This window comes from Mirounga angustirostris, unplaced genomic scaffold, assembly GCF_029215605.1.
Source record: "Mirounga angustirostris isolate CCGP_5_RB_7025 unplaced genomic scaffold, mMirAng1.0.hap1 SCAF_6, whole genome shotgun sequence".
In the NCBI taxonomy this organism is placed as follows: domain Eukaryota; kingdom Metazoa; phylum Chordata; class Mammalia; order Carnivora; family Phocidae; genus Mirounga; species Mirounga angustirostris.
In genome coordinates this window covers 26,228,525-26,254,923 of record NW_026991714.1, presented here as the reverse complement: position 1 = coordinate 26,254,923, position 26,399 = coordinate 26,228,525, and the positions used below count along the sequence as shown (strand labels likewise).

The following is a 26,399-nucleotide window of genomic DNA, read 5'->3' as shown; positions in this document are numbered from 1 at the left end:
CCCCCTCCTCACCCAAATGGCTGCTTAAAGTCGTAGGCTCCCTTCTCCCGGGTCGTCCCAGAGGGCACTGGCCCCTGTCACACGCTCGCTTACCTGGAGGAGGCAACCCCCCCCCTCCACCGACCCCTCCAGCGCCCCCACTCCGGCGCCCTGAGGCTGAGTTCAGCTGCTTCCAAGTCCTCCGCAAAACTCAGACCGTATAGGGGACTGGGATCTCGGGCTACCCAGGTTCCTTACCTGGTTTGATGGTGGGGGGGAGTGGGGTTCTGGGAAGACTTGGAATCCGTGTTTCTCTTTGGAAAAGCACTCAATTCATCCTGCAGGTCAAGTCCCCTTGCTTTGCGCTAGTACCCATACTAGACAATAGGGGGCGGCAAGTCACTGAGTAAAACCTGTTGCAGGCCGTCTCTGGGAGAGCGGGATTGGGTTACATCAAGGGCAAAAGTGCCCCAGGGAGGGCTTCCACCTCCTTTTCCCCAGCGGTGTCCAGCTTTGGACAGTGAGGTTGAGCTAGGGACGACGAAAGATGAATTTGGGCTTGGGGTAGGGCTGGACACTTCCAGAAGCCTGGTTCTAGTTGACCTACCAGCTGTATAGACATGGATGCATCCTTTCCTCCCTCTGTAGGCCTGCAGAAAGAGGGGTAGATAGTTCCTAACATCCTTTCTGCCGCTGTGGAGCCCTGACTCTCAACCCTGTGAGCCAGCATCCCCTTTGTAATGTCTCCTCTATCCTGAAATGAAGTTCATAGATGAGATGACCAATCTACACACGCCATTTTTAAAAACACTAATTATAATAAAGAAGGAAAAGAAGCATTTATAATAGAGCACACTGTCTCTCAATATATAAATGCTCAGGCAAGACTTACCCAGAAGACATAAATGAAACAGGCAGATTGCTTGCACCTACTTATAATAAATATGCTTAAATTTAAGAGAACTAGAAAGCCAGCGTCCTTGTATTGCAAAACAAAAACAACCCCACCCCAAGAAAATGAGAGAGCAGTAGGAAATGAAATGTTAGGTAAGTAATAACAGACCAGATGTACTTACATATAAAAAGAGGGAAATAGCCTTAAGAGAAAGAGGGAAATAGTCTTAATTGAAGGAGGGATAACATAGCAAGGCAAAGTGGAGACAACGAGGAGGCGTGCTGTGAATGCAGATGAACCGGGTCTTCTGTGTGTATTGTTCAAACAGCTCCCCAAGCCCCCCGGAGCAGGGTAGCGCGGGCATATCACCGGCACAGGGACCTCTGTCTTGAAATGTCCTCGGTCGTGCGTTAAGGTAAAACTGCGGCTGTGGGCCTTGGAGGTTGTGTATTTCCAACAGACAACGGGGAATGGAGGGTGGTCTGGCCAGGGAGACGTGATACAGGCACCTGAGGGCGCGTGCCTCTGTGTGTGTGTGTGTGTGTGTGCATGCGCGTGCGTGCGCCTGGGACAGTGGTGGAGAAAGCTAGACACACAATATGCAAGTCCCCCAAACATTTCCACGCGCAATCCTTACAACATCGGTGTTCGTCCCAGGGCTGCAAAAACTTTACAAATGTCAAGAATGGCAATCCTATGAAATCATCCCTAAAAACAACTATTAAGGAGATCTAATGAGATCTCCTGCCTTTCAGGTATCTTGGCTTTCATGATTGGTTCTCTCGGATCTCCGCCGTTAACTATTTGCAGTGAGTCTGTGCTTGCTCAGTGAGACCCTACTGCCTCGGAACAGTCCTCAGCCTCATAAACAGTACTTGTTTATGAGGTTATACTACAGTGTGCAGACAATGCGCGCAGTGGTTTATTCAACATTTTTGAGACAATGTCTTTATTCCATTTCAGTTTCTTCTCCATTAGGATGATCATGTAACTTACCGAGGTATTCATAAACTGACTTAAAAAAACAGAAAGCTCAGGGGCACCTGGGTGGCTCAGTGGGTTGAGTGTGGGACTCTTGATTTGGCTCAGGTCATGATCTCAGGGTCGTGAGATGGGGCTCCGAGTGGGGCTCCGCGCTCAGCAGGGAGTCCGCTTGAGATTCTCTCTCTCCCTCCGCCCTTCCCCCCTCAAATAAATAAATCTTTAAAAAAAAACCCTTAGAAGCCGGTAAGAACTTCTTAGTACTATTATGAATTGCAGTATGACCAACGTGTACTGGAAGGCGTTTAGTTCAGTTATACATTTTAAAGTCATGCAGAGTGGAGGACGGTTACTGTTTTGGAAATCTACCTGGTGCATTGCTGCAGCTAACTGCCAGTAAGAGCTTTGCCCTCTTGTCGCTGAGATAACCTCAGCTCCCAGCAAATTTCCAACATTTCCCCTAGGGGGTGCTATCACACCCCCCCACATTGCCCCCCCGCCCGCCCCCCCACACCATTGAAAACCACTGGTTGGTTAAGAGCTTGGGCTCTGAAGTCAGAGTGCTCTGCGCTTCAGCGTAGCTTCGGGAGACCTTAGACATTTTATTTACCCTTTCCACGCCTCAGCGTCTGGGATGATAATAGTACTTATCACGTAGAGCTAGAACGAGGACAGCTGAGTAAATGCACAGAACCGGGTACCTGGCACATAGCAAATACTGAATGAGCCAGTGTTATTACTCTTCTAGTATAGCTATGATAATATTGTTATTAATATTACCATATTAGGACACTATAGTATACTATTAAATGCTGTTATACGAAAGACTTCTGCTCTCAAATGTGGTTCTAAACTGCTCCCACAGGTGCATAAAATAGCAGTTAGGAATACCTCCCCCCCTCCCCACGCCATGGTGCTCATCTGTGAGCTTGGAGGAACTGAACTCTCCTCAAACAGGGCTCTCCCAGCCTGATTCTCCGATGGCAGGTGCTGGGTGCTGGAGTTGGGCCCAGAGGGGCTTGTCCACAGAGCCCACAGTCCTGGAGAGGAGCCCCTTCATGGGGGCAACCCCAGGGAGGAGGATGTAGGCTCTAGAATGCGGGAGCTGGAGGAATAGAGGTGGGCAGGGGGCAACATCTCATAGGGCTGGATGGTGGGGGCCCTGGAGATGTCTTCATCGAAGGCGGTGGAGGCAGTGAAGAGGGGGACATTGGGAGACATTCTCCCTTTTCCCTCATCGTGCCCCTGCAGGTGGCCAAGGGGCCCACACAATGTCACCACCACCTCCTCACATTTGTAAATGAATTTGAGCTTTCAACGTGTTTTTCTCATATTCATTTTCTCATTTGACTTTCTTGAGAGCCCCATAAGGTGGTGGTTAATATCCCCATTTCATGGACCAGGAAACTGAGGCTCAAGAATTTTAGTGACCTGACCCATCTTCAGGCAGCTAGAAGGAGCAGGACCAGGACGCAGTGGGGGCTCAGGGATGAGGGAGATGTGGTATAGCCCCCGGTCCCTGGCAGCAGCAGATCTGAAGCCTGGTTGCCTGCCTGAACCCGTCCTGCGTCTCTCCGAGAACAGAACAAGACCACGCTGTTAGAGAGCACCACTCCTTTAGGGGCATTCTGCTAGGTGCTTTGTCGTTTACGTTTCCTGGCTGCCGCCCGCTTTTACAACCCCAGCCCGGCTTGATCAGAGTGCTGATCTGGGCCAGGTGTTGCAGCAGGCAGAAATCCGCGGGCATCCTTCTCGAAGAAGAGCCAGTCCTTGTTTGTGGGGACAGCGACACCCAGCGGGCCCGGTGCTCTCACACCCCGCCTCCTCACCAAGCCGCTGGCTCTGGCCCAGAGGGCGCTGCAGATAGAGACGCAGGTCCTGGAGAGCCACAAGCGGTCCCGTGCCCTCCTCCAGCTCCAGAGACCTCTGTCGTGAGTCTGCATCGGTCCCAATTCTGTCTGATTCACAAAGGACATCAGGGTTTATAGCTCTCCTGGGATGTTACAAAACCCCAAATATAGTCATATTATTTGTTAAACACACACACTCACACACTCACACACACTACTAGCGCTTTAGGAAGGACAACAGGTGTCCAGAATTCGAAATCAGCCCTTAGAACCAGGGCGAGGTAAAATCAGGAATTAGAAAAGCCTTGCGTTCCTATCTCTTCTCAGTTTTCTTCTCTTCCTCGAATTAATGCCTCCACCTCTCCCCAGACATGCTGCAGGGGCCCAGCTGAGGCAGCCTACCACTATCCTGGGCTCACTTTCTCTTGTCCTTTCCACCGCATAGAATTCACAGGGCTTCTTGACTCTTGCTCACTGAAAGATTTCAGATTGAGCAGCCTTCACACTGAGGATCCGGAAAGGATAACCACTGAGGACATAAACCAAAGGCATTGAGTCTGGATGAGAATAATTTGGGTGGCTTCTCTGATGCCCCTCGCCAAATCAATACAACTTCTTGTACCCCAAAGCAGAAATACAGGCCATTGTGTAGTAGTCGAGGAAACTTAAGAATTAATTTTCTTCTCCTACTCTTCTACCCTCTGTCTCAGAGACAGATCAATGGGAGGTTCCTAGGATCTGAACACTGTTCTGGTAACTTTCATCACACAGGACCTTGGGACAAGCCTTGATTTGAGATTACCTGGACAGAGGAGATGAGCACGGTGGGCAGCATATCGCGGACCCAGCTTTGCTTTTAGTCAGGGGAGGCCCGACCCCAGACCCTCTCCCCTTTTCTGCCAGGCTTGGAGATTGCCATGAGCCACAAGACCAGCCTCAGCCACAGGCAGTCACGGACAGAGTGCGAGACACACGCCACTGTACAAACCGTTCATTTTATTTCCTGTATTGGGTTTATACAAACTTGCAAGATACAAACGCAGAGCTCACTGGGATTCTTCAGTATTTATATCTAGAAAGAATGCTGGGGAGTGGGGAAGCAGATGCTTACCTATACTCAGGATGCCCCTCCCTGGGGAGGGGCTCGCTGGCTAGAAAGATGCTATGGGGCGGCTACAGATGTTTGGTCCCCCAACAGAGATGCCCTCTGTTTGGCTAACCTTTTCTTCTAAGGTCACTTTTATACTAAATAAAGACACTGAGATCATACATTTCCTTGTATGGTTTATTGTCTAATACTAGCAGATCAAATTGGCCCCAGTATGTGCATAAATAGATATGTGTATATATATGTATATTTCATATTTTCCTTAGTTTTAAGAGCTGCCAGGTAGGGGGGTGCCTAAAGGGGAAAGGGATCGATTCCGTCTTGCTATAGTCAGCCCTGCCCCAAGAACATGCCTCTCACCAAGGCCGGAGAGCAAGTGTGCACAGCTTGCGACCTCAGAAAAATCTTTAAAGTGACAGTAGCAGTATTTGATTACAGCCTCATGGTTAATGATCAGGGAGGTAATGTGCTAATTGGCAAGGCCCCAGAATAGCAACCAGGGCTGTCCCCCCCGCCCCTCGGTGGGTCACTTAGCCCTGGGCCTCCATCTGGGCCCCATTCTTTCATAACAAGATGCTCTAGGCTGGGAATAGGGTGCCAGGACATGTCAAAGTTGGGAGGTCAGGCTTTAAATGCTGGCCATGAGCTCTGTGACAGTCCCAAACCCTTGATTCCAGATCTGGACAGAAGACTTCCATTCTGCCCAAATCCTTGTGAGGCAAGATCCCCTTGCCTACTTTGTCAGCCACTAAGCAGTTTGGAAGGCTGAGCTGGTGGAGTTCAGCACCCCAGTGGCAGCCCACCAGGGGACAGTCCTGGGGTCTTCTTGGGCAAGGCCGAGCTGTCACCTTGTCTGTGGGACCCACTTCAGTCTGGAAGCTGACTTTGCAGTCTGGATGCCAGACTGAGCCAAAGTCCCCCTTAACAACAGCCCCCCGAGGAAAGGTCACAGGAGACAGATGTCATAGATGTGACCCAGACCAGAAAGGGATCAAAGAGTGTGAGAAGTCCAAGGAACTCGAATGTGTCTGTGCTGAAGGACCTGTGGTCCCAAACCGTTTCTTTTGGCCTTTGCACTGTATCCTGGCTCCGTCAGGGAGTAGGATTCTTGGTGCCGTTTGGTGTAGGTTCCCATTCTGTCTGCCGTTTCCAGCAGATTGGTGATGGGAGGTGGTCCAGGAGCATACGGGGGTGGCGGGGGTGCCCGCTGGGCTGTACTTTTGTGCACACAGCTGTAAACATTTCCTTTGAGAGGTTTCACATCCCGTAACCCTAGAGGGTCGTCAAGAGTTGACAGTGGAATCAAATCCTTAGACCAGGACTTCCAAGAGAATGTCCTGCCCTGGTGAGATGCTCTCCGGGTGAGCTCTGGGGCCCAGGCCTTTGCAGACTGGGAGATGGGAGGAGGAAGCTGCGGGGGAAGAGGGTTGGACCTGGAGGCAGCCGCCCAATCTCCTCGTATCATTTGCCGATTCCATTCAGACATTGCACATTTTGAAAATAGATTTGCTTTTATAATAAAAGCGTAAAATAGATCTGTCTTAAAATAAGTCTGTCTTCTCCCCTTCTTTGGATCAAAAGGCATGGGGTGTGGCCAACACGTGCTAGGAATGGTGTGGAAAGTAAAGGAGGGAAAATGGGCCTGGGCAGGAGTTCTGGGAAAGGATCAGACGTCCAAACAAATATATATATTATGTATATATCTATAATATGTGTAATCTTCATCAAACATATATTAAGGCATGTAAAGCAACATAAAGAGCCAGCTTTATGAAATAAGAGGTGAGAGAGAGGTGGTAGAGGTGCAGACCTTAATCCTTGGTCTTTTACACGTATTTCTAAAAATACCACTTAAAAAAAAAGGCGAGACAGACAAAGAAAGGGGAAAGGCATGGAGGCCCTGAAACAGCCGTTTCTTGTGGATGGAGAAAGGTGTTGGAAAAATGGAGAGGGCCAACCTCACCGGCCAGTCGGCGGGGAAGGAGAAAACAGGTGTGGGGTGCTTGAGCAGTGCTAAAGATAGGAAACGTAGCCAAAGGTCATGTTCAAAAAATCTGCTAAAAGGAAAGTGGAATTCCCCAGCCTGCAATCCCTCCGAAGCACAAGAATATCCTAAGCACCTAGAACAGTGCTGGTACATAAAAGGTGCTCGATAAATATCTGTTGAATGAGTTGCCATCTTTACTTGCATATGAACCAGTCACTGGCCCAGCTGTGAAGGAGTGGAGAACTGGTGGCAGATGAAGTCATTGTTCTCGGGGCCACTGGAGGCCGAAGTCTCTGAGCATCAACTCTGGTAAAGAGAAGGCCTAGGGGCACAGTCTTTTCCAGCTTCACTCTCACCCCTCCCTCCTCCCTGACTACCATCCTCCCCAGATGAAAGGCAAGGAGGAAAAATGAGCTTTGCTTCTGTGTCTCCTCCACTGACCTCCCCAGGTAGACAGATGGTGAAAGAGCCAGGCCAGAAGAGGGAGTCCTTCCCTGCAGCCCCACCTGGTCCTCCTCGAGGATGCCCGGGACGCGGGGTGGGGCCGTAGAATCTAGCCTGCCAGATTAAGGCTGCATTTCCTCTCTGGGGCACTCTCTCAGCTGACCCACAGCACATTCCAGGGGGCAGGGGGACAAGAAAATGTCCCGAACATGGTTAGGAAAGGCCCCAAGGCTAATGACACCCTGCGTGACAGAGGTCTTTCTCTCTGCCCCTGAGCTGAGGAGGGGGAGGCAGACACCAGGCCCAGACCCAGAAAGGGCCATCGTCCCACCTGCTCACCAGCACCAGCATCCCCACACCTTCGTCCCCACGGCTACAGCTGAAGGTCATCCCGTGCTCGCTGGTGGGTCCTCCTGGAGCCAGTGTGTGGGCAGGCCCGTGGACCCGAGGGACGAGGTGCAGGAGCAGGGCCCACAGTCTGGCACTGTACTTGGCACTAAGCTAAGGCTCCATCCTAGGGAAACCCACCCATCCCACATCCCCTTTCCACCTCCGCCTCACCCTTTTACTTGCAAATGAGTCCTGCCGCTTCCCTGTCCTCCCACTTCCCTGCATCTCTCCCTTTCTTTCCTCTCCCCCTTCTCAACCTGTCCTCAGACCCTGCACAGACCTGCGTGCCGCTCTCTACCCACAGCCAGCACTGTGCCCCCCTGGGAGCCAAGGAGCCTCTCCCCAGCTCTTGTCATCTTGTCTTTGGCTCAAGCAGGGTGGTCAGTCTCCACTGGACCCCAAAGGAGCACCCCTAAGCAGAAACGTGTCAAAGCCCCGGGGGGAACTGGGGCAGCGGGTGGGGGGGGTGTCGATGGGGGAAGGTACATAAAAGGTGCCGCCCTTGGTGTCAGGAGGGGCCGGAAGAGGCAGAGCGTCCATCTTCTCCTCAGCCTAGTCCTACCCTGAGAGAGCCCAGAGCGTCTCCCCACCAGGGCATCCTCTTCAGCAGGAAACGTTCCAGTAGGGCCTTCACACCACCAGCCAGGGCCTAGCCCCCTGGGCCACGGGCGCCGGAGGCTGCTGTCTGCCCGCCATCTCGGGCCCCGGCCTGGGGCCGCCATCTGAGGCGCGAGGGCTTCGGGGCCGGGCGTGCGGGCCGTGTGGACACTGAGGTAACATGTGGGCAGCAACCCCGGCCCCCAGCCTGGCTCCCCGCAGCCCTCCCACGGGCGCGCAGGGGCAGGGGGCCAGGCTGGGGAGCTGGGGCCTCAGGGGGCCAAGGCCTTCAGAACGTGGTTCTGTGCAGCTTCCCGGCGTTGGCCTCGGCCAGAGCTTGCACTGAAGAGAAGAGAACCGGGTGAGAAGGGCGCTTCGCCGCCGAGCAGCAGCCCCAGCCCAGCTTCCCAGGAGACGCAAGTCTGCAGAACACCAACCCCGCCCCACGCCCCCAGCCCCAAGAGGGGAGCAAATGAATGGAAGTCCCTGCTCTTTCCCACTTGCCTGATACCAAGCGGCTGTGTGCTAGGGGCAAGGAACGCACACAGCCCTTGGCCATAGTTTCCCATGGTACTGTGATTTACAGCAAGATCTGGGGCTGATCTGGGAGAAGTAAGATCTGGGGGCTTCTGAGGCAGGACTGCTGTGTATCTCCACAGCGGTGGAGAGGCTTGTTGGCGGACAGCGGGATAGGGGAGGCCTCGGCTCTGTCCCTGTCTGCTTCTGGAGAAGCAAAGCCCACGGGCACTGCGGCATCCAAGGGGCGGCCCCGCCAGCCGGCGCTGGCCCAGCACTGCACGGGGACAGGGACTGGGACGGGGATGCTGCGGGCTCAAGCAGATGGAGGGGTGGGGAGAGCGGCATGGGGCTGGGGGGGGGGGGGCGGGGGGGCGGTGCACTGGGGGGTGGGGAGGGAGAAGCAATGCCAGAATGAGGTGTGTGGGGGGGTAGATGGCTCATGGGGGTGAGGGGTGGGGGTCCCACTCCCCGCGGTGGACGAAATACAGTAGAAAAGTTCTTACGTCAGAGCTCAGACCCGCATGGTATGGCTGCTGTCGGCGCCCCGTGGGGATTCAGACGATAGGGGGTTGGCTGGTGGAGTCAGGGAAGCAGGGGAGGTGGGAGGGCTTGGGGTGGCACATTGCACTGGAAACAGAAATGAACAGGGAGGTGAATAGGGGTGGGTGGGGGTGGCAGGGGTGGGGAGGCCGGGCACCCAGAGCAAGCGAGGTCCTTCCCCAGGCGGGGAGCCAGGCAGGATGCAAGCAGAGAGGAGAGCTGAGGCCGACCTGGCCTCGGTCCCAGGCGCCATGGAGGAGCACAGGGTCCCCGAGGAGGAGACCGGGCCACTGCAGGCTCTGCTGAGAACCAGTGGGTCTGTGGGCGAGGCCGGACCCTTTGGGCCAAGGCTCCACTCGCATCCGTACAAGAGCAGGTGACCGCACCTTACACGCGGTGCTCCGCAGGCGATGAGGATGAACAGTGCGGTAAAACTGCACTAACCCAGATCATCAGGCCCCCGCTGGCGACTAGATCCAAGTTATCACCACGTGAATCACCTCCACGCAAACCGAGGCTTCCGGCAGGGTTGAAGCGAGTACCGTGAACTTAGACCAGCTCGCGGTCTCAGAAACATGGCCCCCCGATATCCCTGGGGACCCCCTTTCCATCAATCCAGAAGGGGCAACCTTCGGTCCACCCCTGAACAAATCATTACAAACCTTAAAGTGGTGGCATTTGAATGAATGGATTTTACTCTATTATCATTATGATTCCATGCTGAGAAGAGCAAAGTGGAAGGCCAATGCGGAGGGGGGTCCTATGAGGAGGGATGAGCTCTCTGCAGTCTGCAGACCCTTGGGCACCCTCAGGGCCGCTGTGAGGCAGGAGCCTGGCAGACAGAACATGCTCACTTGGCCTCAGAGGAGAACCAGACCTCAGCCAGGGTCACACTGTTTCCTCCAACAGAAGGATCCTGGCATCTGACTTCTAGTCCCTTGCTCTCCACCCTGCCCTGGACCCCATCACCTCCCTGCGCTCTGTGCAGCTCCCATCACGTGTATACATACAGCCACAGATATACACAAGATGTGGAAACTTTCTCGTGAGCAGGAAGCTGTATCTACCCACACAGAATACATAGTCTGTGCACGGGATCCAACAGCATTCGGCTCTCACTGCACACAACTCAGATATGTGTGTTTGTGCACTTCCAAACCCGTACTCTTGCATGGGGACTGATACACGTGTGACCTCACACTCAAATACATTTGCAAACGCTTTCAGAACACACATTTGTGTGTATGTCTGTATCGCAGACCCAGCGGTTAGTCATTTGGCAACTTCGACTTCTAAAACTGTCAGAAAGTAAAAAACTAAACCAGAGCTGTTTTAAGAAAGCCAAATATCTATTGCAACGTGCATGCGGTGAAGCTCTTACAATTATTCACAGACCGGCTCCCTGGAGTCCAGTTACTCTTATTTCTACCCACTTCTGAGGAGCTGACCTGCTGGGGGTCTACCCCATGGGAGATCAGAAGCAGGGAAGTTAGGGGAGAGAGAGGACTTGGGAGGCCCACTGACAGCTAGAAGAAGGCACAATTGGGGCATAAAAGTCCTTTGTAAAAAGCAGATATAATACCTTTGAAAGCATTACGATCTGGGAGCTACGGTCTATACCAACTAGAGCCCTGGAGGGCACCCCTTCAACGGATCAGGAAAAGAAGGATATTTATAATGATACTAAATGAACAAGAACAAGAAAGATGAATTATGTTAAATAGAACTTCTTTATGAAGGCAGAAATATATATTAGGAATATATAATATTCTAAATATTCTAAATATATATTAGGAATATATATATATTATTCTAAATATATATTAGGAATATATCCATTGAGGGGCGCCTGGGTGGCTCAGTCAGTTAAGCGTCTGCCTTCAGCTCAGGTCATGATCCTGGGGTCCTGGGATCGAGCCCCGCATCGGGCTCCCTGCTCAGCGGGGAACCTGCCTTTCCCTCTTCCTTTGCCCCTCCCCCTGTTCATGCTCTCTCTCTCTTCTCTCAAATAAATAAATACAATCCTAAAAAAAAGGAAATAGTTGAAGTTCACATATATAGTAGCTATGTATCGGACAGGTGCGGTATTAAAATCGTGTGTCCTGGGGCGCCTGGGTGGCTCAGTCGTTGGGCGTCTGCCTTCGGCTCAGGTCATGATCAAGGGGTCCTGGGATCGAGCCCCGCATCGGGCTCCCTGCTCTGCGGGAAGCCTGCTTCTCCCTCTCCCACTCCCCCTGCTTGTGTTCCCTCTCTCGCTGTGTCTCTCTGTCATTAAATAAATAAAATCAAAATTAAAAAAAATAAAATAAAATAAAATAAAATAAAATCGTGTGTCCGCAAGTACCACATCTGCATGCATAACTCATCAGTCACACCTGCTCTCCCATCCTGCACCTTCATGAGACCTGCTCTCACCCACCCTGCACAGATACATATTTACAAATATTGCAGTGTGTACATGGTGCCCAACATACACACAAATGTGTTTCATCACTCCCCAGACTGCAGAACCAGCCAGTCACATAAATCCGTGCATTCATCAACACTACCTCCATCCTTACACTGCACACTGGCATACACATATATAAGCCCCAACAGCTTCCTAAATACCACCCGTACTCATAAATCGTGGTCTCCACACAGTGTCCGTAGACATTTTGCAGACATATACACACATAGTTCTGTATTTGCACTCACACATTCCCTCCACCCACGCACTTGAATACACACAAATGCACGTGCCTCTACAAACATCCCCCAACACAGACGCTGCACACGACCTCACGTCTTCCCATATACCTCCTGCTTGAGTCTGCACGCTCTGGGTCTACCGACAAGCATTCCTGAGCACGCCATCCACGCCACACACCCACCCTCGGGCACGGCCTCTCCACCCTGTGCACGCCGTGCTGTCACGAGGGCCCGTGCCCGGCACCCCCAGACGCACAGTCCCAGGCTTGAACCTATGCCCACGCACGGTGCTCACGGTCCCTGGCAGAGCTGCAGCTCTGGGAATCTGGGCCAGAGGCCAAGGGGCAGTGGGGACCGTGGGCTAAGTCTGAGGTCTGGCCCTGCTATGCCATTTTTTAAATAGTTGGGGTTTTGGCAAAAGCAAAGTGACAGTTTGCTTTCAACGCATAGACCATGAAATGTAAGCTGGTGTGTATCGAGAGGGAAATCTGAGAGGCCAGGACGGGTTTTGTTTTCATGGACCCTTTGGCTGGGAAATGACAGTAGAGAGAGCCAGGGGCTGGGGCGAGGACAGAGGGAAGTTTTAAAAACAGTGTTGTGTGCGCTAACCCTTGAAACAGGAAGTTGCCTTTTGCCCAGAGCACGAGGAATTTGATCCTTGGAAGATTCGAGTTCATTTTACAGCTAAACTACAGAGAGGTGGGCTAGAGGCCTCTGTGCAGCCAAACTGGTTCTGCTGCCTTTGGCTGCAGGATGGGACTGTCTGAAGCCCATCCCTTCTCTTGTCCTCAACTCCAGCCCAACCGACCGCCTCTCTCTGAAATACCCCCAGCAGTCTTCCCTGGCCGCCCATTTAATGTCCATTCGAACTTAACCGCCAGTAGGTTCTTCCTTAAGGCGTAAATTCCCTTTGTTGTAGCCTGAAACCCTCTGGTTTCTAAAAATATCCGTATTTCAAATAGTGAGAAAAACCACACACAGACCCTACTTCCACTCCAGCTGTTGCTAGGTCAGCGAGTCCTACAGCTGTTAGCAGCGCCACCACGCCCACATCGGGCCAGCATTTATTGAGCACTTACTAAGTGCCAGGCACTGTGCTAGGCGCTTAGCATGTATTGTTGCCATTCCTCACACCACCAGGCAGGTATTTTGATTTGAATTTTACAGATGAGGCAATGGAGTCCCCGAAAGCCAGAATTCAAACCCCTCTTGATCACCGACACGAAATGCCACCCCTTCCGCCGGGCTCCTGGCCGTAGTCCCGATCTGCTCGTTGCCGGCCCCTCGCCCAGGCTGCTCTGTGGGCCAGCACACCTGTCTCTCCGCCTCCTCCTCTAGCAAAGTCCGTGCAAACCTGGCATCCTTCCTGGGCATCCCTCTGGACTGGACTTCAGAGCTCTCCCTCTCCCTCTCTGCCCTAACCACCTTTTGTCCTGAGGAGGACGACGTAGTCCGCCCCCTGGCTGGCTTCATGACGTAGGCACTGTCTTTCCTCTATCCTTCACCCTCCCCTTAAGAGAGTCTCTTCCGTTTCTTCCTGATTCCAGTCTCACCTTCCCTGGGGCGAGACATCTCAGGCTGACTTCAACCTCACGGTGACTGCTCGGGACCCTCTAGCTTTTTTATCAGCGTGAAGTCCGTTCCTCATGCTCATCTTTTCTTAGCGGAAAAGTGGGTTTGGGTCACCAGGCAGGGTGGTGACTGCATCGCCCTCAACTCTGGCTACCTGCCCCACCTTCACCTTCCTATCCGCACGCAGCCAGAATGGGAAGTGAGAGGGTGCCCTGCAGTGCCTGGCCCCACTCCACGACTGGTAATACTTTTATCCTTCCCAACCAAGCTCAGGGATCGCCTTTTTGCCGTGCCTTTCCTTAAGCTGCCCAGGGAGGGTGGTGCCCTGGCTGCCTGCATGGCCTCTGGCCATTCCTCCATTCCTCCATAGAGCGGCTATAGGAGGGTCATCCCAGCTCTGAGCTCCCGGATGCAACTCGGGCCTGTCTGCACCCCGCTGAGCCTAGCACAGTACCTGGTGCTCAGTAAGTGCTCATCCTGACCTTGAGGAAAGTCTCCCTGGCCCTGTACCTCTCTGTCCCTAGCCCCGTCGCAGCACTGAGCTTCCTCCCCTGCACCTGGTCAGCCAGTCTCCCTGGAGGAGCGAGGCCCGGCCCCTCTCACCAGACAGCATGCGGCCCCTGCGGGAGGCCTCGGTCGCCAGGGCACAGGAGATTTCAATCCGCTTCTCCTGCTCCTGCAGCTGGCTCTCTGAGTCCTGGGGCACGTCCACAAGGTCCCCCTCGCCGATGGGCACCACGTTCTGCATACTGAAGAGGCACAGACACACAGACATGGAGTGGGGGGACAGGATGGTCCAATTGGCTTGGGGGGGGCCTGTGGACTGAGGTTGGCAGGGTGGCCAGAGGCCTGTGAGTGGGCAGGCTCTGGTTCCCAGCAAGGCTGTCCCCAGGGGGGAGTGGGACCCTGGCAACACACATTTTGGGATCCCCTACTGCAATGTCTTAAAATGAATGAGAAGGTTCAAGTGACCATTTAGGGCAGCCTTGATGAGGAAGAGAAGTCACCAGAGGGCAACCCCTCAGTTTGTCTTGATGACAGCATGCGCCTGCACGCAGCAGGTCTTTTTGGCACGCAGTGACAGCATCCCTGCCCTGGCCGCAGGGCTGGGCCTGGTCCGCTGCCTTGAGCCACTGCCTCCGTCTGCCCTCCGCTGGGGAGCCTTAGGGCTCCCACTGGCATGGGTCGGGGTGCTGGATTCAGGGGCACTGGTGCCCCACGTGCCAGGGTGGGCAGAGGATGTTGAGGTTCACCCAGGCACATTACCTGGACTTGGCAATGAGTGTCTTGATCCTCTCCACCTTCTTCTGCTTCTCCTTCAACTCCTCGGGGCTCAGGGGAGTATCAGGCTCCAGGTCAATGTACCGTTCGGGGATGAGGACTTTGTCTGGTGTGGAGAGCTGGGGAGGGACCTAGGTCACCACCTCCATTCCATCCCCTCCCCACGTCCCCCCCCAGGCTTTCTCCCCCTCTGCCCTCCTGGACTTCACTCACTTCCTTACTGATGTCCACATCATAGTGCTGGGGCTCCAGTTCCATTTTGCGAAGCCGGGCAATTTCTTCCCTTGGCGTCTCGTAGGCCTGCCCACCAGGCTCCTCTGCCCGCAGGGCTGCCTCCAGGTTGGAGATGTCCACCTCGTGGATGCTACGGTGACGGCGCACCTAGGGGACAGCAGCACCGTGACCACACAGGGACTCTGTCCCCTGCCACCCGTGCCTCCAGGCAGCCCTGAGCAGGCGCGTGTCCTCACTGTCCCTGCTCATCACGCCCAATCTGGCCGCCACCCCACCGTTCCCACTGCGGGACAGCTATCCTCCTTCCATGCTGCTTGTCCAAAGCCTGCCCCCCCCCCCCCAGAGGACAAATCTCATCAATATGTCTCATCGGGACTCATTACTTCCCATCTGGCTGTACCCTGTGTTCACAGTCTGTGCCATATATGTTAGGCAGTTGGACTAGTGTGTCCTACATTGATCTTTAGTGGATTCCTATTATAGAAGCTCCAATCCACCAAGGAGAGTGTAAGCTGTTTGAGGGTAGGACTTTTTTTTTTTTTTTTTTTTTAAAGATTTTATTTATTTATTTGAGACAGAGAGAATGAGAGAGAGCACATGAGAGGGAGGAGGGTCAGAGGGAGAAGCAGGCTCCCTGCCGAGCAGGGAGCCCGATGCGGGACTCGATCCAGGGACTCCAGGATCATGACCTGAGCCGAAGGCAGTCGCTTAACCAACTGAGCCACTCAGGCGCCCGAGGGTAGGACTTTTGATCATAATTTTCCTGTATTTCCGAAATGTGGTGGAAAGAAAAATTAGGCAGATGCCTGGGGCTACTCCCAGCTCCATACTCGATAGCCATGTGGTCCAAGAATCCTTAATTTCTCCTGACTGTGTTTCCCTATCTCTAAGACAGGGGTGGTAATTCCTAAGCTGGCATTGCTGAAAGATCTAAACAAAATAATGTGAGATTCGAGAACTGCACGGTGCCATGCACCAGTGTGCTATTACGATTACCTTCGGTAGACCCGGCCCAGTGCTAAATACACAGAAAATGCTCTAGAAACGTGTAAGTGATGGCTATCCCTGGGTGCTGAATTTTGCACCATTCTCTATTAAATGAATTTCGTATAATTCTTTTCACCTAAAATCATCAATACATTCCTTTTTGTGAGTTATTTTTCCTTAAACACATGCAAGGAACGCTTGCTGCAGTATATCTTCGGCCTAGTGGGGAGAGACCCCCCGTCCCCGTTCTCCCAGGTGCCCAGCTTGGGTCTTCCCAGCCCCTCTCTCAATACCCCCCACACAGCTGCCCCTGTCCAGGCTGGTCACGGGCTGGGGGTGGCTGGGAGGACTTTACCACTTTGTAGGCAGGCCGGGGAGCAGGGTCAGGGGCAGGACTGGCCGGGAGCTGCAGGCTCTTCCTCTTCTCTTTCATAGAGCCGCTCTGATGTCTCCGCATGCGGTCAATCTGCTCCTCCACGCTCATCTTGACCTTGCCCTCGCCAGGGAACACAGCACTCTTGGGGCGCTCCTGCTACAGCAGAAGAAGAGGGCTCTGATGGGTGTGCATCCCCCACTTCCAGCTTCCTCATCTGCCCTAATGCCTTCAGTGTCCTTTCTCTGGGAAGCCTGTCTGTAGTGGGTTAAAGAAGGGCCCCTAAAACATATGTGCACGTCCTAACCCCGTTGGACCTGTGAATGTGACCTGATGTGGAAAGAGGGTCTTTGCAGATGTGATTAAGGTAAGGACCTCAAGAAGAGATCATCGGGAATTGGAGTGGACCCTGAATCCAATCTTAGGTATCTTTATAGGAGACAGAACAGAAGAAGACACAGAGTAGAAGGCGGATGCAGATACTGGAGTGTTGTGTCTATGAGCCAAGGAACACCAGAGATGGCCAGCAACACCAGAAGCTAGGAGAGAGGCATGGGACAGATGCTCCCTCAGAGCCTCCTGAGGAACCAACCCTGCTGACACCTCAATTTTGCACTTCCGGCCTCCACAACTGTGAGAGAATAAACTTCCTGTTGTTTTTAAGCCCCCAAGTTTGGGGGGCTTTGTTAATTTCCCAGCAGCCCCAGGAAATGAGTCTACTGCCTTAGGTCAGCACATTTGACTCTGATCGCTGATTTTTGCTGGATTTGTAGTTCATCGCTGGCACATTATAATAATTTTGTGAAGGGCACCTGGGGGGTGGCTCAGGCAGTGAAGCGTCTGCCTTCAGCTTTGGTCATGATCCCAGGGTCCTGGGAGCCTGCATCGGGCTCCCTGCTCAGCAGGAGAGTCTGCTTCTCCCTCTCCCTCTGCACCCCACCCCCCCGCCCATGCTCTCTCTCTCAAATTAAGAAATAAAATCTTAAAAAAAAATAATTTTGCTATTCTTCTTTCTTGCTTTTTTTTTTTTTAAGATTTTTATTTATTTATTTGACAGAGAGAGAGTGAGCGAGAGAGGGAACACAAGCAGGGGGAGTGGCAGAGGGAGAAGCAGGCAGGGGAGAAGCCCCAATGCGGGGCTCGATCCCAGGACCCTGGGATCATGACCTGAGCCGAAGGCAGACGCTTAACGACTAAGCCACCCAGACGCCCCTCTTCTATCTTTCTTATGTGTATCTTCCTTGTCCCTTGATATGTCTACCTGATGGAAGACTTCTCCAGTGGGGCTGTTGCCCTCCTCCCACTTGTCCTGCCTTCCTCCTCCCGCCCTGGGTTTCTTGAATGGTGGACAGATGGGTGGACACACATAGGCCCCTGGGCCCCCAGCGCAGCTCAGGCCCATCCGGGCCTCTGCGCCCACAGGCTGTACTCACCCGGGAGGACAGTCCATTGGTGAGCCCATTGGTACTCCTCCTCACCACCCTTGATGGAGTTAGCGCTTCATCAGCGGGCGACTTTGTCCGAGGGGGCACAATGCCAACTGTAGGGAGACAGAACAGCCAGTAGGCCTTGTGGAGAGCAGGAGGGCAGAGAGTCGGGGAGCCTGCTTCTTTGAGGAGGCTCAGTCCCATCTGTGGCACAGATGAAAGGCCCAGGATGGGTGGGTACTCGCTCTCTTTGGCTGTGAAGGAGCACCTCTCCGGGCTCCTCTCTGACCCGTGGCCTTCCTTCTAGGGGAGGATGGGACAGGAAGTACCTTTGTTGAGAGCTGCCTGCTTCTCTGCCTCCACCTCTTGCCTGGTGGGCACAAGGCTGGTGTCTCTAGCAGTATCCAGGGGTGATGTCTGGTGGGGGTCTTTCTTGCTCTGCTCATGGCTTGCCTTGGGCTGGGGGAAAAAAGGAGAAGACGGTCCATGCTGTAGGGACTGCTGGGAACTTGGCCCTCGGGGATGTTTCTTTGCTTTGCAATGGGTGGAGCACAAACCCTTGAAAACATAGGACGAGGAGACTCTAAGTGTGTCAGCTGGGCAGTGGGCAGGGACGCCATGGAGCCTCCCACCCATGCCACCTTAAGGCTGGCCAATGCCAGCTCATCTTGTGAGGGCTCAGGGCTTCCAGGAGGCCCTCAGCCGAGGCCCAGCAGAGAGGCCCCTCAACCTGACCAGGCCTCTTGGTGAGCGCCAAGAAGCACAGACTTGCTGTGAGCCAGAGAGGAGGAAGGCTGGAGGAGGGGGGCGCTACAAGGCTGAGGATCTCTGAGGATTCTGTCGATCTCACCCAAAACTTGAGCCAGAGAACCAGGTGGGCTTTGGTACCAAGATTCTGGGGGACAGAAATGTGCACTTAGCTTGAGGGCTTGCAGAATCATGAGACTAAAAGGGGCCTCAGACAGCATCGGCAACCCCCCCAACTCCCGTGGTGCAGCCAAAGAGTCTAAGTCTTCATGAGGGACACACAGAAAGACTGAGCCAGAGGCCAGAAGCACCAGCTGGAGTCCAGTGAGAGAGCATGGGTAAGGCCCTTCGCCTCCCCTCGTCTGGAAAGCGGAGGTGACGCTGCCTCTCTGCCCCGCTCACCGGCAGCCCCTCAGGGTTGTGCTTATCCCAGCAGCCGAGCCAGGATGAAAAGATGACTCCTGATTTTAGACACAGGACTACTCACCATGCAACCTCTTCCCAGCCTAACTGTACCTCTCACCTGGCGAGAGAGGCTGGGGAGCCAGAACAGGGCAGCTTACACCCCAGGGCCGATGGGACCCAAGAGGACACACAAGGCAGAGAAACAGACAGCATGGAAGGACTGGGGTCTGAGGCGGGCAGGAAGGGACTGGAATGGCACTCGTCGCTGCGGGTCCCTCGATTTCCCTTGCCTGCTCGTGCTGGTAGGAGGTGGGGCACACCACCACTCACAGCCAGGGGCTGCCCAGAAGCCCGGGCATGGGGTGGGGCGACACTCATTTTCCCTCTGTCCACAGAAGGCAGAAAGGGGAAAGCATTCTCTGCCATCCCTTTCCTTATCCTAGAGTCTGACCAGGCAGCGGTGGGCAAATTAATATTGCAACGGGGGAAAAAGGGCTCCATGTCCTGCCTGGTCCCCTCGCCTGACCCTTTGCCCCGCTCCCTCCGCCCCTGCCCTCCAGGACCCAAGGGTGCTGGGTACCTGACCCCTGGCTGGCTCGCCACTGCGGTGCCAGGAAGGGGAGCTGGGGTATGGCCAGAAGCGGCTCTCGCTAGGGAGTGGCGGCACGTTTGGAGGAGACTCCAGGGGGACGTAGGCTTTGGGGAGGGGGGGCCGCGGTGGGCCGGGCTCCTGAGGCAGAGAGAAGCCAGAGCATTAGGAGGAAGGAGACCAGCCACTGTGAGAGCAGAAGAAAAGAGCATTAGCAGGGGACAGACGACATCGTGGGGACCTGGGGTGGGCCCCTGGACCCCCAAACTCCCACCCGCAGCCTGGAGGGAGCTCCAGCTCCGGAGTGAACTCTCAGCCTAGCTTCAGGGCTCTTTTTGGCAGAGCCCCGACCTGTGCACCACTCCCCACTCTTCCCCAATTTTTCTCCACAGCTCTCTGCTCATTGGCCTCACCATCACCCTGGGCACATCTGCACCCCTGTGTCTTTGCTTCTGCCCCCTCTCCTGTCTGTGATGCTTCTTGTTCCTCTATCTGTCCCAATGAAAGTTCCACCTTCTCCTTGGAACACCAGGGCATTTACGGTCCACACTGAGACACACACTGCCAAGTTCCAGAGGCTGGCTGCTTTCTATAAATTGGTCTTGGTCCCCCCTGGACACTGGACTCCCCGGGAGAAGGGCCTTGGGCATGCGCATATATGTTTCTGAGAGGGCCTCACCCCATCCCTCACCCCATGTAGAGCCCCAGTAAACACCTGCTGATTGACCAGCTAGGAAACTGCTCCCCATGCCTACCCTCAACCCTCTCACATGCTGGAACAGTCCTGGATTTAAATTCCTACTAAGTGTTGGGTATCTTTGTTAACTGTCCTGGAGTTCAGGAAGAGACTTCCCCAGAAGGAGGCTAAAGATGACAAATGCCGATGAGAGCAAGTAAAGGAAAAATCTGGAAGGAAGTTCACCAGACTGGGTGTAAGAATGACCACCTTAGACAGAAAGCCAAAGCACTAGGCCTGGAGGCCTCTGGGGCAGAGATGGACACAGAGTCTGTGTCCTTCAGGCCAACGAGGACCTGGTCCTCCCTCCCTCCCCCACCTACCTTCTACTCCATTTTCTCAGCTTACCTCACTGGACCCGGGCTTGGTGGGGGACCCCTGCGAGCCGGACACCAGTGAGAAGGGGCTTAGGGGGCTGGTGAGGCTTGTGGAGCTGAGAGGGCTGGCGGGGCTGTTGGAGCTGTAGGTGGCCGTGGGGCCAAGTCCTCCTGGGGGCAAGCAGAGAGGAGAGATGAGGGATGGATGGGCTAGGGGTGGGCTCCGTAGGTGGAGGAGGCAGGGGAGGACTCAGGGACTTGGGAGGGAGGTTTCAGGGCCACCCGGGCCTGATGGAGGGACTTATTCCAGAGGTTGGGATGCAGGCTGGCCGTGGAGAAGCATGCTGGGCAGGGGCTAGATGATGGATGGAAAGAACACTGTTGCCTCTGAGACATTAAAGAAAGCCAGCCCAAAGTCCCAGGGCTTCAGATCACCACCCGGCCCATGGGCTTGGGTGGGGGTGGGGGTGGAGAGGCACAGGAGCTCTTTGACCCTTTCTGGGGAGGAATCTAGACTATCAGGGTCAACAACATCTCTGAGTGGCCCACCTGGTCTGTTCTGGGAGGAGGGGGAGGACAAAGGGAGCCCTACCCACCATCCTAGGGGAAGATCCCAGAGGCCCGAGAAGGCCCTGACTAGCTCTGCGCACAGTGTGAGGGCCTGGAGCGCGATGAGTATGACAGATGTGGGGTGGATGCCAGAGGCCCCAGAGCATTTCTGGTGAGCCTTTCAGGAGGCTGGTGGAGAAGGTACCCACCTCTGTGCTTGGCCGTGTCTGTGCCCCGGGATGGGTTATTCTTCCTCAGCCCCTCCAGCACGTCCTGGATCCTCCAGATCTCCTTCTGGATTTGCCGGTTGAGCACCTCATTCTGAAACCGCCCAAGAGCGGGTCAAGGGAAGTGGCTGTGAGGAGTGCCCCAGCCTCCCCCCCACGCCCGCATCCCTTCGGGCCAGCAGGAGGCAGGAGCCTTGCACGCGTGCACACGCTCACACATCCCTTCCGCACATTCATCCTCCCCGTGGGAAGCCTCTTCCTCTTCAGCTTCTACGAAAGGGAACTTGGGAATTGCCAGAGGAGAGGGACCCGTCATCACAGTTAAGAGCCCCTTTAGGTGAACATGCAGCCTCAGCTTCCCCGGGGAGATCAGGCTGGTCTTGGAGCAAATGCCCCTCTAGGTGGACCCTTGATGGTAGCCTGTTGTCAAGGGCCAGGGTTTCCAATTGACTAGTGTTCTTTCCATCTCAACGGTCCTTTTGTAATACCGACACCCAATGTCTGCCTAAGTATTCATGAATTATATTCAGTTAGAGTTCGCACTCTTTGAAAAATCATAGCTACCACTTCTTTAGCACCCCATGCCCCTCCACCCCACGTGCCAGGCACGGCGCTAGGGGGTCTGCAAACACTAACTCCTTTCAGCTGCTGGAGAACTCTGTGCGGCACCGGCCGCAGGTGTCCCAACTTTGGAGATGAAGAGACTTGTGCCCAAGACCCTCTGTTAGTAAGCAGTGTGACCGCCATCTGAGCCTGGGTTTATTTGTCTCAAGAGCTGGTGCCCTTGACCAGGATGCTTTCCTACCTCCTAAAATGTTCATGTTGAAAGTCAGGCTTGCCCACAGGACATGCAAGCATTCGGGTGCTCTGGACCAGGAGGGCCTTCACCTCCGCCTCCCTAACCAGCTGCAGTGTGGGGTGGTGAGTTCCGTCACCCGAAGGAAACTAGGGGAAGTCGGGGGCGCGAACTGCATCAGAGAGACAGAGTTTGCAAAGCTAGCTAGAGAAGAGGCAGAGCCCGGGTAGAGAAGCTCGAGGAAGGAAAAGAACAGGAACTCCCCAAGGTCAATACATGCAGCTTCCTGCCTCCAAGCAGAGTGTTTCTAACCCGTCCTGGGAGCGAAGCCTCTTTCCTATCTTAAAGGGCCTGAGTGGCTGGCTCCCACACAGCCTACTCCTTCGGAGGTCACGAGAGACAGCTGCACATATGCCCACATCTCCCCCGCATGTGGATCTCTATCTACATCCAGATCTACATCTGTATCTGTATCGACGTGTTAAAGCCTTCCAGTCATAAAGTATCTTCTGTCTAACCTAGCGCACTTGTGTTTCCGCTTTACTCCTCCCTCACGATCTGCTGGAACTAAAAAAGATCCCACATGGTCTTTATCCCAAAAGCATCTATTTTAAGTGGATGTGAACCTTGTCTTTTGTCTCAGGATCGACTCCCTGTCTCAAGTCTCTGAGATCTCGAAAGCAAGAAAGGAAGCCACTTTGGTCTGTTTTGGCCCAAAGGAGAAGGGGGGGCACACTGACCCCCTCCTGCCCAGGCCCCTCTTCACCTGGACGTCCAAATTGAGCTGCTCCCAGAGGTCATCGTGCAGGGCAGACACCTCTGACTCAAGGCTCTCATACTCTATGGTGCTGTTCGTCAGGGCCTGCAATGGAGGGGGGGGGTGTTTTACTGAGAAAGTGGCCATTGCCAAAGCCTTCCTCCCCAGCCCCCCCACAGGGCCCGGGGCAAGGGCAGCTGGGGTCTGGCAGGGCTCAGAGGAGAGCACAGAGGGACCGGAGGAGAGGGCCCAGGGTTGAGACATTCTGATGACAGCCCAACAGTGGCCCATCCGACTGCAGGCCAGAAAATAGAGAAACCAGAATCCGCTCCAGGTGTGGGGGTATGCCAAAAGGGGATCATACCATGCCCACCCCCTCCTGGTGTCCTCAGACTGGGTAACCCAAAGTGGAGGGCAAAAAGAGAGGAAACCCAGAGGTGTCCACTCCCTGGGGGTTAGAGACCTTCCACCCTTCTGGCCCATGTTTTCCGGACCTTTTGCTGCGGCACCCCAGAACTCCTGTCCAGGCAGTCGGTCCTGCAGGGTCTGCCCTGTGCCCATGGCAAATGACCGGGCCAGCAGCCCTGCGCGGGGGTCCTGGTTCTCCAGGGGAGAGGACAGAGGAAAGCAGCAAAGCTGTGAAAGCAGCCGACGAGATCAGGAGCCCTCGACCTCACCCTGCCCTGAATGAATCCCAGGGCAGGAACAGTTTGTGGAAAAAGAAGCCCGTTTCCTTGCAGGAGACTCTATGGAGTGAGTGGGCCGGCATGCTCGCTGCCTATCAGCAAGGCACCACTTTTTCTTTTTTTTTTTTAAGATTTTATTTATTTGAGAGAGAATGAGTGAGAGAGAGAGAGCACGAGAGGGGGGAGAGTCAGAGAGAGAAACAGATTCCCCGCTGAGCGGGGACCCCGACACGGAGCTCGATCCCAGGACCCTGGGATCATGACCTGAGCAGAAGGCAGATGCTTAACCAACTGAGCCACCCAGGCGCCCCAGCAAGGCACTATTAAGGTCTTTCGTTTCTGCCCCTTCTGGCCAAGGGCAGGCTCTTGGCCACCGAGGAGAGTCGGGAAGGAGTGAGCACAGCCTGGGAGGGGAGGCCCTCCTGTGCTGGTGCTGACGTGTGGACCAGGGATGCGGGGAGAGCAGTACCGTGGTCGCCTGCGACAGCTCCACGCGGATATTGATGAGCTGGTTCTGTAGAGACTCTTTCTTGTGCAGCAGCTTCTCCGGGTAGGCAGGCTGGTTTCCAAACATCTCCAGCTCCTGGTGGGTCCCCATCAAGGCACTTTCCAGGCTCTCCTGAAAGAAGGCAGGGGAATGGCCATCAGCAGCCCTGATGATTCCTCTCTGGGACTCTAAGCAGCAGGGGCCCGAGCCCCAGCAGTTCCAGTTAAGGGCAGGACAGAAGTTTAAGACAAGGCTTTGGCAGCTTAGCGGGGAGACAGCACCCCACACCTGTCCAAGCCAGCCTCCCCACATGCCCCCAACTCCAGGCCACCCCCCGGCTCTCACCTTCTCAGCTCGGAGCTGCTGTACCAGCCGGTCCTGCTCCCTCACCACCTTGTTCTGCTCACACAATTTGCCCAGCAGCTTCTGGGGGCCCGAGGGGGTAGGGGGAAGGGAGGGAGAGAGAAGGGGGTGAAGGACATGGTTTGATGGAGACCTGGGAAATGGGTCGGAAGGGCCTGGCCTCTGGATGCTGCCTCCTTTCCCCTGCAGAGGAACCCTAAGCCTTCTTCAACTTGACCTTGGAGGCTCCTGGGAACAGGAAATGGTCTTCACCTCAGGAGACTCCCCAAGGACCTACTGGGAGGGGAGATGTGCTTATTCTCTGAGGAAGTGAGTCAGCTGTAGAGGGGAGTTCAATGTTAAGCTCCTGCATCCCCCTCCTCCTGGGGGTTCCAATTCCAGAAGGGTTGAGGAGATAATGTGGCCTGGCCTCCCAGGCCTCCCAGAGGGGCATGGACTGGGGGAGTACACAGGGTGCCTGAACCAGCAGTCTTAGGAAAACCAGTGAACCATGTAAACTGGTTCCCCAGGCTCACAGGACTCTGTTCTCCCCTCCTCCCAGGGTCTCAGGATGGCTGACGCTGGGATCCTCCTGAGGTCTGGCCCTTGCCTGGATGAAAACTCTCCCAGGCCTACTGGGCAGATCCACTACCCAGGCAAGACCAGTGATGATGGGGAGCAGGCAGGGTAGGCCACGCTTCTCTTCTGGAAAGACTTAGCCTGTCCAATATCCACACCTTTATTCATGCCATTCCTCAAATACCCCCTTGACTCTTTTCTACTGGCCACATCTTGTCTTCTGGGCCTTTCAACTTCCAGGCCCAACTCACCTGTTACCTGCTTTGTCCCTGACCCACTGGCCCACATGGTCTCACTGTCCTGCCCTCCTGCAGAACCCACTGTCCATCCCATTTGGCGCAGGAATCATATGCTGTCACCCGCTGCTACCTGGCATCTCCCACTACCCTGGAGCTCCCTGAGGCCAGGGGCAGGGCCATGTGCTTCTCTCTAGCGGCCTAGGGGCGACTGCTAACGTGGGCACAGCGTAGCCTGGCCGATGCACCTCCTAACGAAGTCCGTGTTCCTGTAATGAGCAGATCCCACTGCTGGAGACAAGAGGGCCTAGGGCTCCGTGGAGAAACACACACGGCCAGCACGGGGCAGTGCGGGGGGGAAGGGGGAAGAACGAGAAAAGAAGGGGGATGAGGAAGGGGCAGGCAGAATGTTGTCTTTGTGCTGAGAGAGGACATGGGTCAAAGGCATGAAGAGCCACCAGAAGGACAGAGATGAACGGAGGAAAAGCCCCAGCGGAGGAGAGCGAAGATGAGGACGACAACGGGAGGGACTGGAGAGGACAGGGGAGCAGGAGAGGTGCTCTTACATCTGTGTCTTGCTCGTTTAACTTGTAGGTGTGGAGACCGTCCCGGAATACTTCTGGGTACGGAGGGACCTGCAGGAACACGAGGCTGGTTACAGCAGCAGGGGACAGGTAGGGAGCGTGGGGATGGGAAAGCAGACAGCCCTTGCTCCGTTCTTGTCAGGGACCATGGTCCATCAGCTCTGGTAGCTTCCATTTCGGGAACCCGAGCTAATTCTTTGTCTCTGGCTGGGAAGCCTGGCGTAGCCCCGTCTAGGTTCTTCCCTATTGTTTAGGCTGATTTCTGGAGACAGTGATGTTGCTCAGCTCTGACTCAGGATCTCCTCTCTCCCCGCCAACCTCTAGATCTCCTGTGGAGAGGGACTCCGGAGATGTAGAGATCCCGGATGGCTTATTGGGAACAACCCTGAGAACAGCAGTTAACCCATGGCTGTTTCTGAGGATGAGACATGGGAAAATGGAATGAGCCCCGAAAACATCTGAGAATGATTATCTTGGTAGATTGCACACCAGTCACGGGGCGGGGTT

At 54.6% G+C, this 26,399-nt stretch overlaps 1 protein-coding gene across 3 annotated transcripts in view; it reads right to left on the bottom strand.

The window, feature by feature from the left end:
• Window positions 1-4,684: 4,684 nt before the first annotated feature.
• Window positions 4,685-26,399, bottom strand: part of PLEKHA6 (pleckstrin homology domain containing A6) — a 139,478-nt gene continuing 117,763 nt past the window's right edge. For 2 of the 3 annotated variants that reach the window (XM_064593957.1, XM_064593959.1), the window contains 14 exons: window positions 25,875-25,943; window positions 24,497-24,577; window positions 24,134-24,283; window positions 22,988-23,083; window positions 21,408-21,519; window positions 20,681-20,820; window positions 18,185-18,413; window positions 17,862-17,968; window positions 16,411-16,587; window positions 15,048-15,215; window positions 14,820-14,953; window positions 14,157-14,302; window positions 9,254-9,377; window positions 4,685-8,573 (listed from right to left, as the gene is read on the bottom strand). In XM_064593957.1, the coding sequence (XP_064450027.1) occupies window positions 9,262-9,377; window positions 14,157-14,302; window positions 14,820-14,953; window positions 15,048-15,215; window positions 16,411-16,587; window positions 17,862-17,968; window positions 18,185-18,413; window positions 20,681-20,820; window positions 21,408-21,519; window positions 22,988-23,083; window positions 24,134-24,283; window positions 24,497-24,577; window positions 25,875-25,943 (1,725 nt within the window). In that variant the 3' untranslated portion in view covers window positions 4,685-8,573; window positions 9,254-9,261. The remainder of the gene's footprint in view (window positions 8,574-9,253; window positions 9,378-14,156; window positions 14,303-14,819; window positions 14,954-15,047; window positions 15,216-16,410; window positions 16,588-17,861; window positions 17,969-18,184; window positions 18,414-20,680; window positions 20,821-21,407; window positions 21,520-22,987; window positions 23,084-24,133; window positions 24,284-24,496; window positions 24,578-25,874; window positions 25,944-26,399) is intronic. The other variant, XM_064593958.1, reaches the window with a different exon arrangement.